This window comes from Sinohyriopsis cumingii, chromosome 10 (genome assembly GCF_028554795.1).
Source record: "Sinohyriopsis cumingii isolate HCF-2022 chromosome 10, ASM2855479v2, whole genome shotgun sequence".
Classification (NCBI taxonomy): Eukaryota; Metazoa; Mollusca; class Bivalvia; order Unionida; family Unionidae; genus Sinohyriopsis; species Sinohyriopsis cumingii.
Genome location: NC_142970.1, coordinates 16,518,322 through 16,537,708, shown reverse-complemented (window position 1 = coordinate 16,537,708; position 19,387 = coordinate 16,518,322). Strand labels below are relative to the sequence as shown.

General features: G+C 34.2%; 1 protein-coding gene across 1 annotated transcript in view; it reads left to right on the top strand.

Annotated features, from left to right (window-relative positions):
• The window catches only part of LOC149789653 (uncharacterized), a 28,756-nt gene extending 9,992 nt beyond the window's left edge, over positions 1-18,764 (top strand). The window contains exons 4-8 of the mRNA XM_089973085.1: positions 3,818-4,005; positions 11,583-11,704; positions 14,908-15,402; positions 16,499-17,107; positions 18,228-18,764. Coding sequence (XP_089829211.1) covers positions 3,818-4,005; positions 11,583-11,704; positions 14,908-15,402; positions 16,499-17,077 — 1,384 coding nt within the window. The 3' untranslated portion in view covers positions 17,078-17,107; positions 18,228-18,764. The remainder of the gene's footprint in view (positions 1-3,817; positions 4,006-11,582; positions 11,705-14,907; positions 15,403-16,498; positions 17,108-18,227) is intronic.
• The last annotated feature ends 623 nt before the right edge of the window (positions 18,765-19,387 follow it).

Genomic DNA, 19,387 nt, shown 5'->3' with positions numbered 1-19,387 from the left:
AGTGAGTGAAATCACTAGCAATTGCTTGACAAAACAACAATGCCTGTTTTCGGTATAACTAACAAAACCGAAAATGGGTGTGAATTTATGTTGACAGTTCAAATGTGGTCTCAAGCTACCATACATGTGATAACTATTTCCCACATTTTATATCCCACTTATTTCCTTGTCGTTTACCCATATATGCATATAACACTGCTTATTAAATAACATATATATTCCGAATTAGTGTTTTTGGGGAAGATATGCTCTGTATGTTTCTTCATTCCTTATTTTAAATTAATGATGGTAATTAGTGCTTATATATATATATATTGCAAAGTACGATCATAGGGTTTTAGTATTAAAATATCATTAACTGAAATCAATTACAAAACTATTATTTGGAAAATGATATACATAATATAGATTTTCTTAATACCTGATGCTTTTATTTTTAAAAAATGAGACAGACTGTAGATGTCACGACAGTATATCTTTTGCATGTGATAATGCATTTATTTCAGGCGACAACAGTCATACCTATGCACTAACGGTGATGTGGTATGCAAAGACCATGGAAGTAGTGCAGATCAGTCATGTAATGATTTATTTTATAGTATTATGGTTGTATTACTGGTTGTCAATAAAATAATAACTATCCCATCTTTTTCAATTTTCATTTCCTATTACATTAATAGACCTGAAAAAATATTCACTACTTCCTCTGGCGACATTTTTTAAAAATGGCGCCAAATATTGAGGTTGACGATTTCTTTAAAGGCAGGATGCTATCTCATATATCAGATACCACTGGTCACAATTTACTTTCAGCTGATATGTTGCGTTGTTTAGCTTTTACCACAATATACCCTTCATATCCTGTGAGACGTTAGATTTAATATATGTAATTGTCAGACTGATGACCCTACAAAGTTTCCATGCAAAAAAAAAGTAAAACAATAAGCAACACAGAAACGTGTTCCAGACTTTTCTGACTATTGTGCCAGGGCCATGTTTCATTTCATTTGTATGTAACAGTATTATATCTCTCACTTGTTAAATGGTCATGTTTTCTCCCACTATATGCGCTACCTACTGGATATGGAATAGAAAGCTTGATTCAGAAACTATCTTTTTACTTTGCTGTCTGTTAGTCGAAGTCTGTTCAGATTTACAGCAAGACAGATCAGGTTACAGCATATTATTTTAGCGATTTTATAGATAGTACAGATGCAATTTTGTATAACATCTTTTTGGTGAGTAATAGTGTCATGGGTTGTTTTTAAATCGAATACAATCAACTATACAACAATGGTTTACTTTCAGTTAATGGATGGAGGAAATTGATTGACTTGGCTTTGGTGTTTCTATGTTGCTGTGACACTGGAACAAAAATAGTTTATTTAGCTTCTCATGCAATTGGAGCGAATTGCCATGCCCAAGCAAACACTATGTTTGCCGACACAATCGGAGCCAATGATAGGATTCAAATTCACATCCATTCTGTTGAAACTCGAGTTTGCTAATCACCGTGCCTCTTTGAGGAACACGAGTAAAATAAAAACTTATTCTGACTGAACAAGCCAGTTCCTTTTTTGGTATGAAGCGGAAACACATATTTTGATAGTCCTAATAGACAGTGTGTCAAGCAAGTGATTCGGCTTATAATTTTCCTCTTTACACTTTTACTACCTGTGTGGATTTACTTTACATCCTTACATGTCATGTGTTAGGTAAGCAGACCATCAATATCAGACTGACTGATTGTCTTGTTTTATTCTACCATAAAAACATTGTCTAACAATAATAGCTTATACATAGTGTCATAAGATTAGTATAAAACATTTAGAGTGAGTACTATAATGTTATTTTGGTAAGAGTCATTACATACTGGTGAAAGCGGGACAGGTATATGTCATCTCTAGATGACCATTGGTTGGTAGGTGTCTACATAATTTGTGCTTTATATAATATTTCCTACATAAAGTGTCATTAAATGTTTAAGTTGTGTTTTAGCCTTGATTTAGGGAAAATCACCACTGCAGTGGCTAATGCGTTATGAGCTTCTTCCTTGGGTGTGGCAGGATACAGGTTTGAACCCCTCCCAAATCATACAAAAAATATAAAAATATGCTAGCAGCTGTCTTGCTTGGCTCTCAGCATTAAGAGATTAGTTGTTAGGACTGGTCAGCATGATGTCAGATAATGTGAATTGGTCGGACATACTTACCACATATCTGCAGCACAACGCCCAGTGCTAGACATCACGATAAAATGACACACTGTAAACAACGTAGCGATAATTTTCAGATTCTTAAAGCTACATAAAAAGTCCAAATCACACACACTTAAAAATATGAAACAATTCCTTTTCCTCCTAAAATAGTTGATCATCTTTTGAGAATCCTGCTCAACATTTTGGCCACGGTTCCATGCCTTAACCACTAACTCATAGTAGTACCTTTAGCTGGGGCTATATGGTTTCTATAGTTTCCTACCTGTGAGTTCATGGATTGGGCCCATGGCTGATTGCACAGATGAACTGCTGATTCATATCCTGTATATACTTTTAGATAGAGGTTATAAAATGTTTTAAGTTATGCATGATACTCTAGTCCGCTGGTATAAGTATGAGATTCAGTAGACAGTGTTCAATGTATACATGACTTGTCCATTTTATCCAGAGAAAGTCATCCTGTCTGTATGGTCAAGGAAAGAACATACATGATGCCAGCATTAATAATAGAGAATGTAGCAACTCTATTGAGGAGAAACGCTCAAAAGTCAAGATCAATGGCTGAATTAACAAACAAGGCTGCCTTAAAATTACTTAAAGATCACACCAAAAAAAGTTAACAAATTATATGGATCGCATGCGCTTGGGTTGGGTGAGATATAATTCATATGTGTGTATATATATATATATATATATATATATATATATATATATATATATATATATATATATATATATATATATATATATATGTATATATATACATATATATATATATATATATATATATATATATATATATATATATATATATATATATATATATATATATATATATATATATATATTGATTTGTGGGCACACAGAGTCAATGGTCAAAGTCACTGACTGAGAGAAGAGTAGTAGTTTCTGTATAATAAGATAACATTTACAGTTACAAAACCTTGTGGCTGACTTGAACATGGGTAGGACAAATTTTAACATTTTGGTGGTCAGACAAATCAAAAATCAAATTCGTTTTAATTGAAAGAAGGAAAATGATTTCTGCACAATAATTTGAGTTTGCCAAAGTTACATAAACACAACCTTAGTGACGACTTGCTATTCGCATGAAGAAGAAGCCATTGATTTCAGTGTCAAAAAGTCAAAGTTAAAGGTTACGATGATTTAAATAATGTGAATAGTTTCTAAGCAATGGCATTAGTTCTGCATCATATACCCAACCTTGTGGCTGACTTTGTAGTAACGAAGAAGCCTATCAGCTTCGAGGTTAAAGGTTAAGGTCGTTGACAAAGAATAAACTGGTGTCTTCACAGAGTTGTTTAGGGAATACCAATCACTGCAGGTGTATTATGTACCATTTATGGAACTCTTGTTGTATTTACTATTTCGAAGTACCTATCAAATGAATTTATTTTTTATTTATATGTGTTTTTGTTGTTTTGTTTTAATTATTTGTTTGCAATGTTGTAAAAGCATTTGAATTTTTGACTATTTTGTAACTCAAGTAATTTAGTGATGTAAGCATGAACTTTAGATTTTACGGAAGAAAAGTCATTATTTATCTTTAAGTCCTTTTGAAATCTTGTTACTTTTCAGCATTGAAGTATTGAGAGATAATATTGTATTGGACCCAAATTTTTTAATTGATGCCCTGAAGTCCCTCATCAATGCTCACCCTGTCCAGCCAGAATGCTCTGCTGCCAGTGGCGGTCTGTCTGACAGTACTGTCACACAAAAATGGTCTGACTTCAAAGAGAAAGGAATTCTTACTTTAGAACTTGTCGGTTAGTACATTTATTACCTTGTTTCCAGTTTTTAGAATATGTATTTCCTTATCTCCTTCAGCAACAAAGTTGTTCATGGATATATCCTTTCATATTTTTCATCCATTTCTTTATAATAAACACAATACTATTACGAATTTATGCTCGTCAAATAAGTAACAGAAAAGATTGAAACCCAACAAGCTTTGTAAGATTCAACAATAATTTATTTCCCTAAAATACAATGTGAAAATGAAAGCAACAGCTTACATTATTCCAAATTAAATCCTAAAACAATTATAGAATTACAGATCTGACACAGATCATAATAATTTAAATTTTGGAATAAACTTTAGTGGGAGTCTAAATTAAGTCCAGCATTGAAAGTGTTGATGTCAATGTGAGCATCTGTTTAATATTAATGTGACAACAGCCTTCTGTTGTATCACCATAAACTTGATTTTGGACATGGTTAAGTCCAATGTATATGCTACATTACATTAGGAGGTAATGAAATTAAAAAATTAAAAATAAACCTAACAAACAGACAGCGCAATTTAAACGCATTTATCAGGATTACCTCACCGATAATAATACTAGGTCAATGTGATACAAATCAAATAGTTAAATTGTTTTTATTTGTACTGATCGTTTAATCGCTTCCTTTATATTTTGGAACTAATTTTCTGATACGCATACGAATTGGTTCCTGAAGTGCATTTCATATAATGTAACTGGATAATGAACAAACTAGATTCATCGGAACTATGTTTTTTGAATCATTCTTATCATTTGAGGTATTTGTTTCTTTTATGATCAATGTATTGTATCTCATTTCACCTGCACTGATAAAAAACTGGAATGTGATTGCATTTTAAGGAGTGCAACCAAACAGTATCAAAAGTACATATGTCATCGTATTATGTATCAGATTTATTGTCGATATCTGCACACCAAAATTAACACTGTAACTACATACAGTATAGCTTGAGGCAAGAGAGAAAACTGCGGTAGGATTGCACATAGGTACTGTTGACTGCTTAAATCACATAAGGTTGGAAACTTAAGAAAGCATGGAGAATGTTTCTATAGCCAAGAAAATGTCTTGTCTAGCTAAGGATATAATAGGATACATGGAAACCGTGTACATGTACAGCCAGATCCCTTGCCCCATATTGAATGGTGTTTGACAAAAGTACTTTTAGAAGCACTTTTGTAATTTTGAAAATAATATTACTGTGACCAAGATCACAATTTGAGCCTGGACTTAAAAAGTAAATGAGTTAAACTTGCAAAGATAGGTTGAGAAAGGAACATTATGTGGAACACAAAATACTAGACCACATTGTTATTGTAGATCTATGTGAAACACACAATACTAGAATAGATTGTGATTGTAGATTTAACTGAAGAAATATTTCAACAAAATGATGTGTAGTTTGGATCTAGCAATATAATCTATTATTCTGCTGGCACCTTTCATAATATGGGAAACATATTACATATTTTATCAGAGACCTGACTCTAGGTGTAAAGGCCAAAGTGAAGGTAATTGTTAAGATATGCATAAGCAAGTCAGATTAGCAACATACCAAAAGACAATTCATGCTGGAACAGTGACTATAATATACCAAATATATCAAAACTGATTAGATTATACAGAATGTATTACAAAGAACTTGTGTATACATGATTTGACAGAAAATACTAGAGAATAACCAATCAGTCACAATGGATTAGATCATACCAAATATGTCAATAAGGATTATAGTATACCAGATTGATCTCAAAGGATTATAGTATAGCAAATTTTCACAAAGGACTAGATTATACCACTCTGTTACAATGGGCTTAAGTATAACAATCTGTGACAATGGACTAGAATATTAAAATATGTCCCAAAATGACTAGAGTATACAAAATATGTCAAAAAAGATTAGAGTATTACAGTCTGTCACAATGAACTGAAGTATACCAGATATGTCATGAAGACATAGACTTAACCTAATCTGTCACAATGGACTACATAAAAAAGAATAAGCTTGCAACATAATGACTTCATACAAAGGAAAATATGCTTTTGGTCTTGCAGAGCCTGATTTGTATAGAAGCTGCATATCATTGTTAGTCCCAAGATGGTGTACTTATAACAGTAATAAAGTCTTAGAAATCAGATTTAAAGGGTTTGTAGGAATCATATACACCTTAGATCCCTTCACCCCCATTTGTATGTCATAATTAAGTGTGTCATGGTTACTTTGGACATCTGCTTGCAGCGCACTAACTCGCGTAACATTTGCTCTTAGTCCTTTTGTCACATTTAACTAATAAATAATTTACATGAACGAGAGTCCTTGGATACTAGTGCCTTGAAAGTCACTTGTATAAGTAAAGCTATGTAACCAATGACCTAGTATGGTCATCTTTGGATTTTTCCTAGTCTGCGTCAGGCTCAAACATGAAGACAATCCTGGATAGTACTGGAATGGGGCAACCTTAGGACACAACAATCCAAGACAACTCATGTTAATTTTGGGAAAGCATATTATGTCTTGTAATATTCCAGCATGTTTTGGGATATACTTGCATATTCTGGCAAGTGTGGGGATGTCCTGATTCTCAGAATAAAATCATGACCTGTTCAACAGTGGGGATGATCTGGTCCACGCTTAGATGCATGTAAAGTTGTTACTATGGCTACTTAGTGTACATTAATGATCTATGCTATGATTGGAGATATTAGGAGACTGGCTAGTAATGGATTCTTAAACATCTTGTACATGATAATTCACATCTCATGTGTCTCAGAAAGCTTCCTTCTTAATTTTCATTAGTTAAACTGTTCAACCCATCTACATGGATTGCAACTCTATCGTTATTCTTGGATCACCTGCAACTTTTACTCGACTCCAACCAGATAACATTCTGATCGTACTAACAAATTGGCAGCAAACATGTTATTATGAAAATAATTAACTGAAATGTTTTGTAAATGAAACATCTCAGGCGGGTTTGCAAGTTTTGTTTCAAAACCTTTAATATGATTTTTGAAGGAAGTATCACATACTGATTTTGAAATTTGAATGATGAAAGAGATGTCACTCACAAATCCAGTATGCCTGATACAGTAGCGACCTTGACAACACCTTTTATCGTGAGTTCGCCTAAATGGATGGTGATATTGACCCGACATTTTCACTCAAAAATAGTATGATGCCAAGTTGGTTCTAAATACAGATTTCAATGGAAAATCATGATGACAGTTAGTTTCCACTAAAATACTTTTGTATGATGTCTAGTTGATCATATATTAAAAAGGTGCTGACCTGATGTTTAATATGGTAACCACAATCGCCATCTTCAATGCATTGTTATTGCTGCTTCTCCTGACTATACGGACATATCAACATTGGGGTTTTGCTAAGAGACTTCTAGTAATGTCATGTTGGTCCTGGATTAAAATGGAGCCAGTCTGATGCCATTATGGTAACCAGAACAGCCATCTTGAAAATCATATCGCTAATCCTCTTCGGTGGAAAATCATTTTGACTTCAGTTTTAAATAAGGAAGGTCCTTATGGAGCCTTTTTAGTACTAAATGATAATGACCAACCCATTTAGCTATCATAGTAGCCATCTTGAAAATGTCACTACCTCTCCTACCTCGATGCCTGTGTCTACATGAGGAGGTTATCGATAACCTTTCGTATGGTACCTATCCGGTCCTAAGTAGAAATGATCACTATCTTGTAAATCTTGCTATGACTGCTCAATGTATAATATTGATGCAAGGTTTTCATCAAAGGACTTCTTACACTATCTCATTTATCATAAATAAAAAGGGTGCAAACATAATGTTCAATATGGCCACAGGAGCAGTCAGTGTTGAGCATCATGCTACAGCTTTGGAGTATTAGAGATGGTTTCAACACTTAGTATTTCCAAGGATAAAAAGGTCTTTTTCGAATTCCTGACAATTCCCTTCACCTAACAGAGCATCTTACCCTTCAAGGGCCTCTTTGTTTGTAGATTTCTTCAATATGTGGCTCAAGATTCACTATTTAATAATATTTGCTTGTGAGGTGTCAGTCATAACAAATATTCCACCAAAGAATAATTGTGAATCCTTGAAGCTTATAGCCATCAGCAGAGAGATGTTTCATTGCAAACTACAACTTAAGAAAATGAAAGAAGTTTGTCCTGCATGGCCTGCCTTCTTTTATATTCTGAAGTGCTAAAGATAAGTTTTAAATTCCTGCTGGAATGTCTCTTTTCGGCTTAAAGTCATCTCATATAACCATGCATTAAGTAGTTTAAGTCCTGAGATATTTGAGGATCCTAGGACAACCTGGTCTTTGCTCAAAACCAGGAAATGTCTTTCCATAAAGTATTGTCTTGTTAAATCTTATGTGTCAAGCAGTGATTTCACCTAAATTTGAAATTTATTTAGAACAGTACTTTTATTGTCTTCTCTGATATTTTATTTTCATGATGCCTGCATTCTTGCCTGCTTGTCATCAATCATTGTTGGTGACCTGCTAGATACACTTCACTTTGTACCGTAGCAATGTTTCTTTTTTATCTATATATTGTAAGCTTATGAGGTTCATTTGAATCAAATGTTGGGCATAAACACTACTGGTACATGCAACAATGTTTATATTACTTGAACTCTTTCAGTGAATGATTAATATATTAGGAAACGAAGAGCAATGAACTATTTTCCAGAGCCACATACAGGAGTTCAGCAAAGGACAGTAAAGAGGCAAATATTGTACAAGGAAAATGACCCATGCCGCCATCTTTGTTTCCCATGAGGAACTATAGAATACGGATGGGCCTGCCAATGTTATGTTAAAAGGAGAAACACTCCTCCAAAATGTACTCCACACTGACATCCCAGTTCTCAAAGCAACTGAGGAAAATGTTTTGGTAGAGAGGGATAGGTTTTGGTGTGTCCCAGCAACCTTCCTGCAAATAATAACATTGAAAATTGTATTAGTGCTGCCTTCCATCCAATGGAAGAGACAAATTTAAGCCTGGTAATAATTCTTTATTTTTTGGTCTGCTCAGTGCGAACACAGATATTGTTTCAGACCGTTTATTCACGAAACCACTACATCTATATTCAGTATAAGCTATGAGTAATAACATTCTGCAGAGATGGCAGCATAACTGAGTGGGGTGCACAGATCATGTACAATCAATAGCCATAGTAACAACTTTACATGCATCTTAGTGTGGACCAGATGATCTCATGTTTCTATGTTCCCATCAAGAGTGCATCATACATGCATACCTCTTCAAGACAAAACTATAGTGAATGCATTTTAAATTTGGAAGGATATACAATTTAGAAAGGTCATTGTGACTCTTTCCATAACTCAACTGTTGTCATTTATCTTAGACAGCGAGGGGAAACCAAGTTCATGAATCATGTTTGGGATTTTCTTAAGTGGTGTGGTCATCATCAGAATCCACATTTCAATATACTACAAAACACATCTTTCCATTCAGACATTGACTGACAGCGTAACGATCTATTCACCATTTGGTGTTCATCCAAATCAGCCTTTAACCTTTGTCCAAAATGGAAGACGAGATGATCATTCTTTATTTGCATGTGTTCATCAAATTAGATCGATCCACTCAGTCTACAAGGAACTAACCTAATACCATTTTCTTATGTGCATGTGTGCTTCACCCTTATAGCATTCCAGAAAAACTGTTCACTGATTGGGATTGATTTAACTGGGTAAATGGGATCAGGGTGACATTCTCCTGCTTTTCCTGAAAGACTTTTCATGCCGAAGAGTTCAATGTCACCTGGTGAAACTTATATGGGCATTCACAAGCGGCTATTTTAGTAAAGGTGTCGCTCTTTTGAAGTCGATTATGCATATAATACATTGGCAAATGCCAACTTTGTTTTTGATTCTCTGAGATCTACTTAAAGGTGCGATCCAGTAAAAATCAAATTTTGAATGTCGTGTGCTGTGACATCTTAATAAATGAATTCATTGAATGAATTCATTCAGTGGAAAAAATCGTATTTGGGGACATATATATCCAAGAGACAATATATGTGAGCTGTGGAAAATTGCACATAACAGTAAAAAATATGTTTCCCAACTTGTTCAAGGTGCATGAACTAGCTATGCATATACACCTGCAGAGAGGTGCAAGTGAAAGGGGGCCGTCAGCACATGATAATATTCTTACACTGATGTGGAACAGATTAAGCTCAGAAACAGTCAGCACGTTAACGCTGTTACAATTATGAGGCATCTTTTGGGAATTTTGATTTCACCAGAGCTCCAGCAGTGTTAAACAGGAAGAATGAGAGACATGAAATTTACCTTTTGCAAATATACAACAAAGATCTTTTATTTTCTACCCCTACTCCCAATTTTGATGCTATTCAATATCACTCTATCGCAATCTGGCACTATCTCTGATGAAATACAATTGACATAATATGCATTGATTTAAATCTCATCTGATAGGTTTCTTTTTAAAAACTGACCTTTATAACAGATTTAAGCCAAAATAGCATGTCTTTCTGAGGCCAAGAAGTTATAACTTTTCTATTGTTAGTAAAGTCGATATTAGCCACATGAAACTTGATATCCAGTATGTTATCATAGTCTTTGCTTCTACCTCTCCAAAGGCTCATGAGAGTAATAATAAATGATCATAATTTATTTAATGAAATCAGATTTGAAATAAACAAGGAATAGAAGTTAAAAGGAAATTGTGGGTGTAAATGTTGTGTTTAATATATGCTATTCTGCTTCAATGCTAGGATATGTTTGTACGACTTCATTCAATGAGACTATATGTGGCATGTTTTCATGAATTCATTCAATGGACTATATATGATATGTTTTCATGAATTCATTTAATGGATTATATGTTATATGTTTACATGAATTCATTCAATGGACTATATCGGACGTTACATGCATTCATTCACTGGACTATATGGAACATAATTTCATGAATTCATTCACTGGACTATATGTTATATATTTACAAACATTCATTATATGGACTATATGTTACATATTTACAAGAATTCATTCACTGGACTATATGTTACATATTTTCATGAATTCAGTCACTGGACTATATGGGACATATTTTCATGAATTCTTTCACTGGACTATATGGGACATATTTTCATGAATTCATTCACTGGACTATAAGGGACATTTTCATTAATTCATTTAATGGACTATATGGGGCATATTTACATGAATTCATTATATGGACTATGTGTTACATATTTACAAGAATTCACTCAGTCGACTATATATGACATATATTATTTCCTTCATTGGGCTATAACCTGTTATGAAAAACCTCAGCCTTAATCTGGAATTAAATGTGTTTATATCTAGGATAATGACCTTAGCTACAACAACTGTAGATTCTGCACGTTTAAGGACTTAATGGAATGAATATTCGTCATGAAATTATAATACCAATTACACTTCCAAATCCATGTGAATAAATAAAAAATGTTTAATCGGTATCTTAGAACCCATTTCGTTATAAATTTTTTCCAGATAATCTAAAGTTTTGTTGCTTTCACAGATGCTGTCTGGACAAAGGAGAATAATCCAGAACTACATGCAAACCGAGATCACATCTTGTTGTTAATGGAACAGTTAAATATAATTGCCAGGCCAAGGTCATTCACTGAGACTGGCGAGAAGGTTATTTCAACTTTACATTTTATGTGTGAGATTTGGATTTTTGATGTAGCTTTAATACTTGTAGTCATATTGCTACAATGTCTATAGTGTAGGAGTTTATAGTGATAGCTAGAACTGGTAGATCATGTTACAGACATGAAGCAGCATGTCCCACCCAGTCACATTATCCTGACACCAGGCCGACCAGTCTTAACACTAACCTCTTAATGCTGAGCGCCAAGTGAGGCTGATGCCACCACCACTTGTATAAGTAATTGGTATGACCTGTGCTATGGTTCTATCTTGCAAACCACCTGATCTGAGTTGATGCCTTAACTACTACTTAGCCCATTTTAAATGTTAAATGTATAATAATAAACACTGGGTTCGATCCCCGACCGAGTCATATCAAATGGTACCAACAGCTGCCTCGCAGGCGCTCAGCAATAAGAGGATATTATTAGGACTGGTCGGCCTGGTATCAGGATACTGTGACTGGGTGGGACATCATGCTACATGTCTGCGGCATGATGGCCCAGTGCTAGACAAAACTTTAAGATATCAAACTGCAGACACTGCAGCGACTGAAAGATTTTTAAAGCTACGTTACGTGTAAAGGTACGTAAAAAATCCAAGCCACACTCACATACACACAAAGTTTAAACATGAGCTTGAATAAATAGGCATCCCAAACATTTTTTTTTTAATTTGTTGAAAATTAATGTAAACAAATTTAAAAATGAATGAGCTAAAGCTAAAATTGCACGATACAATTTTATTTTCATACATACATACTATTTGCAAACACTTCTCTTATATCCCATAAATTCCCATCCTTCTTTTCAAGGAGAGATGTAAATTTTCCCCATTATTTGAACTCAGCTGGTCAGAAGCCACGCAAGCTTATAGTATGGTCATTTTTTCAGTGTGCAGTAGGTTTCATCAGGCATCCATCAATCTATATATCAACACATGATTATGGATGTAGTCGAGACTTCATTTATGATCAGAATTTACAAAAAAAATTCATGCTTATTAATATGGCATTCCTGCAGTGTATAGGCTGAAATTCAGAACACTCTAAAGGGCACAATTATCCAATTTAGTTGATATGCTAATATCATGAAGACCTCAGTGGATTTATGAGTGACATCCACACATATTAATAAGAGGACTTGGTAATGGATGGACCTGATGAATACTATAAAGATGACATTTTTATCAGATTTTCTATTTAAGTTTAGATTATGGGAATCATGAATGAGGTCCATCTTTATGAAGTTTTAATGCATTTAATGGTCCGTGTTTATGAACACTGTTTCTGTGAAATTCAATGTTATGACTCTAGATGTGGAACCATAGCAAGACGATTTCAGAAATCCATGCTCATGTCACAGGTTAACTCAGATTTGAGAAAGAACATATACCCATAGCTATGATTTTATCGTAACGTGCACATACAAACAACAACAATAATAATAATAATAATAATAATAATAATAATAATAATAATAATATTGATAATGATAATAATGACGTCAATGTCCCTTACCTAGTGGAACATTTATTTTATGAGGATTAAATTCCATGAGGTACATGCTATTGCTACTTCACTGAACTGAATTGTCATAAGAGTATGTAAAGAAATGCACCTTTTGGCATTCTCGTGCTACCGCCTCTTTGTTCTATTTTCATTCTTGGCGCACGAAAACAGCGGTATTTTTAAGGTCCCAAAAGCTACCCAAGTGAATACCCGCAAACAGTAATCGGCATTCCAGCCATAAGGTTGATTATTTGCTTTATCTTTTCCAGTTCTTTTCGGAAGGGGTCATCACCTTTTTACCACACAGGTTAAGTCAGCTGCACATTATCAAGCCTTAGCTGTAGTGCTGATACTAAAAAGTAGAGGGACGAGGGGACAAAACTAGTTTGTATTATGCAATAACAATTCTTTGTCCTTAAACTAAAATGCTTTTGCTTTGTCCTTAAATAAAAATATAATGACATCATGACGTGTTAGGTCACATGATAGGCTTCAATAATCTTCTAGAAACTCATTGTTTGGGAATACAAATTCTCATCGTATGGAACAGGATAATTTCCATCCTGGAATGGTCAGCTTGATGCTATTCAATATCAACAGGTAAGCACTGCATCATTAAAAACATTTGTCCCTCCCCCGAAATATAAAACTAGTTCAATTATACTCCTTTTTATGAATCTATCCTTTTAATATGGATTTTGCACAAGACGATTTAATAGAGTTTCATGTCAGTCATCTTCAAAGGCGTTCTTCGCTAATCCACCTGAATGGAAAGCCATAGCAACATGCAGTTTTCACTAAAGTACTTTTAATCATGTCCGGTCAGTCTGAAATTAAATTAATGCCAATATCATATCTAAAATGGTCACACAGTAACCATCTTAACAAAATCTTTTTATTGCTACTATTCCACATACTCAGAAACCTACACAGCACTGAAACTGAAGATTTGACAAAGGGAGTGTTCCAATTAGTTGTGGCAACCCTTTTTAAAACGATTTTAAAAACGTATTACCACAGTTTCTCCAAGACTTTTATCTAGTACAAATAAAACCCAAAACAATCAAGACATAGACTGACTTTCCCCAACTCAACATAACTGTGTACATGAATGGATCAAATGTTGGGACCTATTTTGTTAGACTACAAACTTACATATGTGTCTTGTTGGTGTAGAGTTAACACGCTAAACTGGATAGTAAATCATCAGATAGCAGAGGCTCTTACTTAGTGACAAAGGTGTTGAATGGAAAAGGATGTTTTCACCAGAAGACTATTTATGCTACATCATTACTCTTAAAAAGATGTATATGGCAGTACTGATGACATATTTTAGTGTATGAAACAAATCAAGGTTATATTTCAGAATTTATTTTGGGGAGGATTTCATTCAAATAACTATGCACGTACATTTAAACTGAGATTAATTAAATATCTAGAAAAACAAATATCTAGAAAAGCCAAATTCTGTTTCACTTGCATGCTTTGGTATAATCCTCTTTTTAAGTCTAGGCCAGAGCATTTTTGACTTGTGCTAACCTTATTTCTGTGTGTGTGCCTATATATATACACACATATATATATATATATATATATATATATATATATATATATATATATATATATATATATATATATATATATATATATATATATATATATATATATATACTATTACTAGGTGGAGAACTACTTCCTAACACCTTGTATGCTTCGTCAAAAATCTCCGAGAGAAGTTACCTCCCCAAATCAAGATCCCCGGATTGTGTGCACGTTAGACCTGAGCTGTGAGTTTACGGGAAAGTTTTTGCCACCTCCCATCTTCCATAGACTTCTTGCTGCCTGTGTAGCTCACTGGCCAGTCGCCCAGAATAAAGAAACCTCCAAAAGTCTCATTTTTTGTGGCAGTTGTGTGTTTGATCTTGACCTGTTCCATAGATTGACTCTAAGCTACAGGAACCATGTGATATGTGCAAGAATAACGAGAATGGTGATTGATGAAGTCAGGACTCCTGACGCAAAGCTTTGCAGCAGAGTTAGAAAGTTCGTTACATTGAATCTCTCCAAGATTATCTCTTACCTTGGCCAGAACCTACAATATGCACTGCATGTACAGAGTCCACCATCCCATGGTGTCCCTGAAGCTCGCATGTTTCAGATGTGGTTTACAGATGAGGTAAATTGTTTTCAACCATTACTGAAGGGAAAATAATATGTTAGTATTGACTTTCTCTGAGACTTCTGTTCTACCATAATGTTATTTGGTTGGATATGCAAGTCTATGAGCAAAAATTGGTCATTATATCCCACAAACTAACACCTCTGTTCTGTTATCAGGTTAGGAATACAAGTCCATGGATTAGATAAGTCACTCGATATCCCACCAAATAACACTGTATAATAGCAGTTCCAAAAAGAGAATATACCGATAAATCTAGTCCAGTACCTGACATAATGCAACATCATTGAAAAACATAACAGCCATAGTCAGATGCCAGAGTAAATGGAAAATGTGCATTGTGTTGTCTTAAGATAAATTCTTTTAATTAACCAACACAAATCCAAACCTGTTTAATGTGACAATTTAATCACGTGTGTTTTGTTTTTACATGTATGCATTATATATTTTTACTAATCAGTGGCATGGATGTACTTTTATTATTTGTTATTTAGCATACTTTATTTTATGTATATTTTTCACATCAGTTTTAGTTTGTCTGGCTATAAAGCCTTGTTAGCTTGTAGTATGGCTCTGCGTTCATCATCTTTGTGTTCCACTGTTGACATTCCACTACTTTCATCAATCTATTAAAGCAGGCTAATGATGTCAATATATGGTATAAGAGAGAGAGAGAGAATGGGAGATTAATGAGGTGATATTGAATGTTATTGGCTAACTATTTTGCCATTGCATTTTATACGACTGATCACAACTTGGAATTTAAGCATATCCAATGACAATCTCAGAAGATTTAGATAATGGTGGCATTCCATGCATATTAAAGAAGCGATATGGCGACTAATTCACTGAATTTTTGCCACTCCTGAGTCAAAATCAGATTGTCATTAAACTTGTTTTATTTATTGGTTTTCCTTAACATGTGGTCAAATGAAAAACATGTTCTTTTCTTCTGTCAGAATAAAAAAAGTACAAAACTTTTCTTCACGATGTTTACATTACTGGCATCAGCCTGTAATGTTATTCATTACTGCATGTTAAATCATGGAGGTCATCGATGTAAATAATAACAGTGGTCCTCCATTTCATTTAGGAGCACGATCCTGATGCACCCATAACACCGGAACACATGAATCATGCTCGACTCTGTGTTGCTTTAGTAACTGTTTGTGGAAATGCCATGAGAGAAATTCTCCTTAGCAACTTTCCTGTGCCATACAAAGACATCTACCAAGCTTTATTGGCCAATAAAGTCACATTGACCAGGAAGCAGGGTAGACCTCTTCTTAACTCAGATCAAGTTCAGCTGGTTTTCCCAGATCCTCAGGGACATAAAACAGGAACGGTGGACCAGTTCGACCTTTCGTTGCTATATACTCTGATCAGAAATGTCAGCACAGTTCCTGCTCCCATGACAGGATGGGGAAATGATCCACAAAATCAACCAAGGGACAGTTCTCTAGGAGCTAGTGTGGAACGAATTCGTTCATATAGAAATCATATCAGTGGTCATTCCGCAGATGGAAAAATTAGCCGAAAAGAATTTGAGGATTACTGGAACAATATTGATGCGGTACTTCATGACATTGAATCTGTAATTGGCAGACAGGTATACAGCCCAGAGTTGGCAAAGCAAAGGAGTCAGGTGATCTCCATATATCAAGCTTGGTAGCTACAACAGATGATAATGGAGATGCAACAGGTACAAAGTCAAAATATTGTGTGTATGATATGATGGCAGAACATACATGTAACTCATCCTCATAAATGTAGTTACAAATTTGGTTTTAGTTAAACCCACCCTTCTGGTTTCTATGAAGTGTAGGTATTACAGTTATCGGGATACCTAATGGTACATTGGAACAGGTGGATGCCAATATGTAGTGTGCAATTCATGACAAATAATATCAGGTTGGAGATTAGTCACATGATTTTCAAAATAATCTCAGTCTTGATTTAAATAGTGTCATCATATCATGTACACATACCAATTACATCACAGTATCATGTACACATACCAATTACATCACAGTATCATGTACACATACCAATTACATCACAGTATCATGTACACATACCAATTACATCACAGTATCATGTACACATACCAATTACATCACAGTATCATGTACACATACCAATTACATCACAGTATCATGTACACATACCAATTATATCACAGTATCATCTGCACATACCAATTACATCACAGTATCATCTGCACATACCAATTACATCACAGTATTATGTACACATACCAATTACATCACAGTATCATGTACACATACCAATTACATCACAGTATCATCTGCACATACCAATTACATCACAGTATCATGCAAACATCACAATTACATCACAGTGTTTTTCACATCATTGCCATATAGAAATGAATGTAAAGTTCTTTCTGACGGGGACATCAGCATCTCCCCTATAGAATATAAACAACTGTACCTTCTTGACCATAGGGGCTTTTCCAGTGATCTGTATGTTTTTATAACCCCTATTACTTAGATATATGTGACATTGGACATTTTGCCGAATGGTACATATGTAAGAAAATTGAACGAATATATGTTGAGAGCGCATTTTGTAATAGTTTAAAGTAACTGTTATTGCATTATGACATGGAACATTACATAGAAAAAAATATATCTTTTTCACATGTCATAAAAGTGTATGGACTTGACTTTTATTTCACACTTGTAAATTGCACTGTACAAAAGTTCATGACATGTATAATCAGCTTACTATTTTCCTGATTAATTCATTCAGCTCATGGAATTTTTAAAGCTTAAGACAAAAACTGTATGCTTTTTCAGCATTGTCCAATCAAAGGCTACTTCCCTTGTGGAGGAGGAATGAATGCTTGAATAGATCCTATGTACCAGCAGAAACATCCCCAGGACACGTCATTCCATGTCATGAATCAGCTCATTACTTTATGGGACAAATTATTTCTGAGGGTGGAAACATCTGACAACATTGTTATGGTGAAACTAAAAACAAGTGATGGCTGTGGTGCAGCACAACATAATTATAGGCTGGGAAGCACAATATATATACAGTGTTTACTATGGTGAAATACAAGACAGTTATAGTGTTAACTGTGGATGAACACAATACAATTAGTGCTGACTATGGAGAAACACAAAACAGTTATTATGTTGACTTTCAGGGAAAAACACAAGACAGTTATGATGTTGACTATGGACAAACAAAAAATAGGTATTGAATGTGGAGAAACATGGGACATGTATAGTGTTGACCTTGGAAATACAGAAGACAGTTTGTATGTTGATTATGGAAATACACAAGACAGTGTGTTGACTATGGAAATACACAAGACAATTATTGTGTTGTCTATATAGAAACAATACATGTATAATGTTGACTTTGTAAATACCAAGACAGTTATAAAGTTGACTGTTGATGGAAATAATGAATAATGGTGGTGCATTAACTGAAGAAAATATAATTGTTTGCTATGAAATAGTACATTATGTAGATTTAAAGATTTCATTAGTTGTACGTTTTCTCAGTATTTTTTAAGACTTGTGTTTTAAGCTCGTTTTTTTCTTTTCTTAAGAGGTGTGTTTGAGCAATAATATAGTATTACAGCATGGCTGTCCAAAGCATGCAACTGAATTCACTTGACACTTCATATTCATGTTTATATCATTAGTTGTATCTTAACCATGATTATATAGTCAGCAATATCATTTATTTTATTTATCTTTTTTAATTCCTTGCTTGCAGTTATTTTGAGTTTATGCGGCAAGATTAAATAATGAGACTATATTTGATTCATCTCCCATAGAACTTAATGTTAATATATCAAAAAAATAGAAACTTCATTCATTGGAGTCAGGCAATTTTTTAAAGCCTTGAATAACAGGTGCTTCAAAACAAGTTATTGAATCTCGTGCTGTTATGCAGGGTGGCTGCCTGTTTTGCACATACTCATGTAGTCTCTCACCAA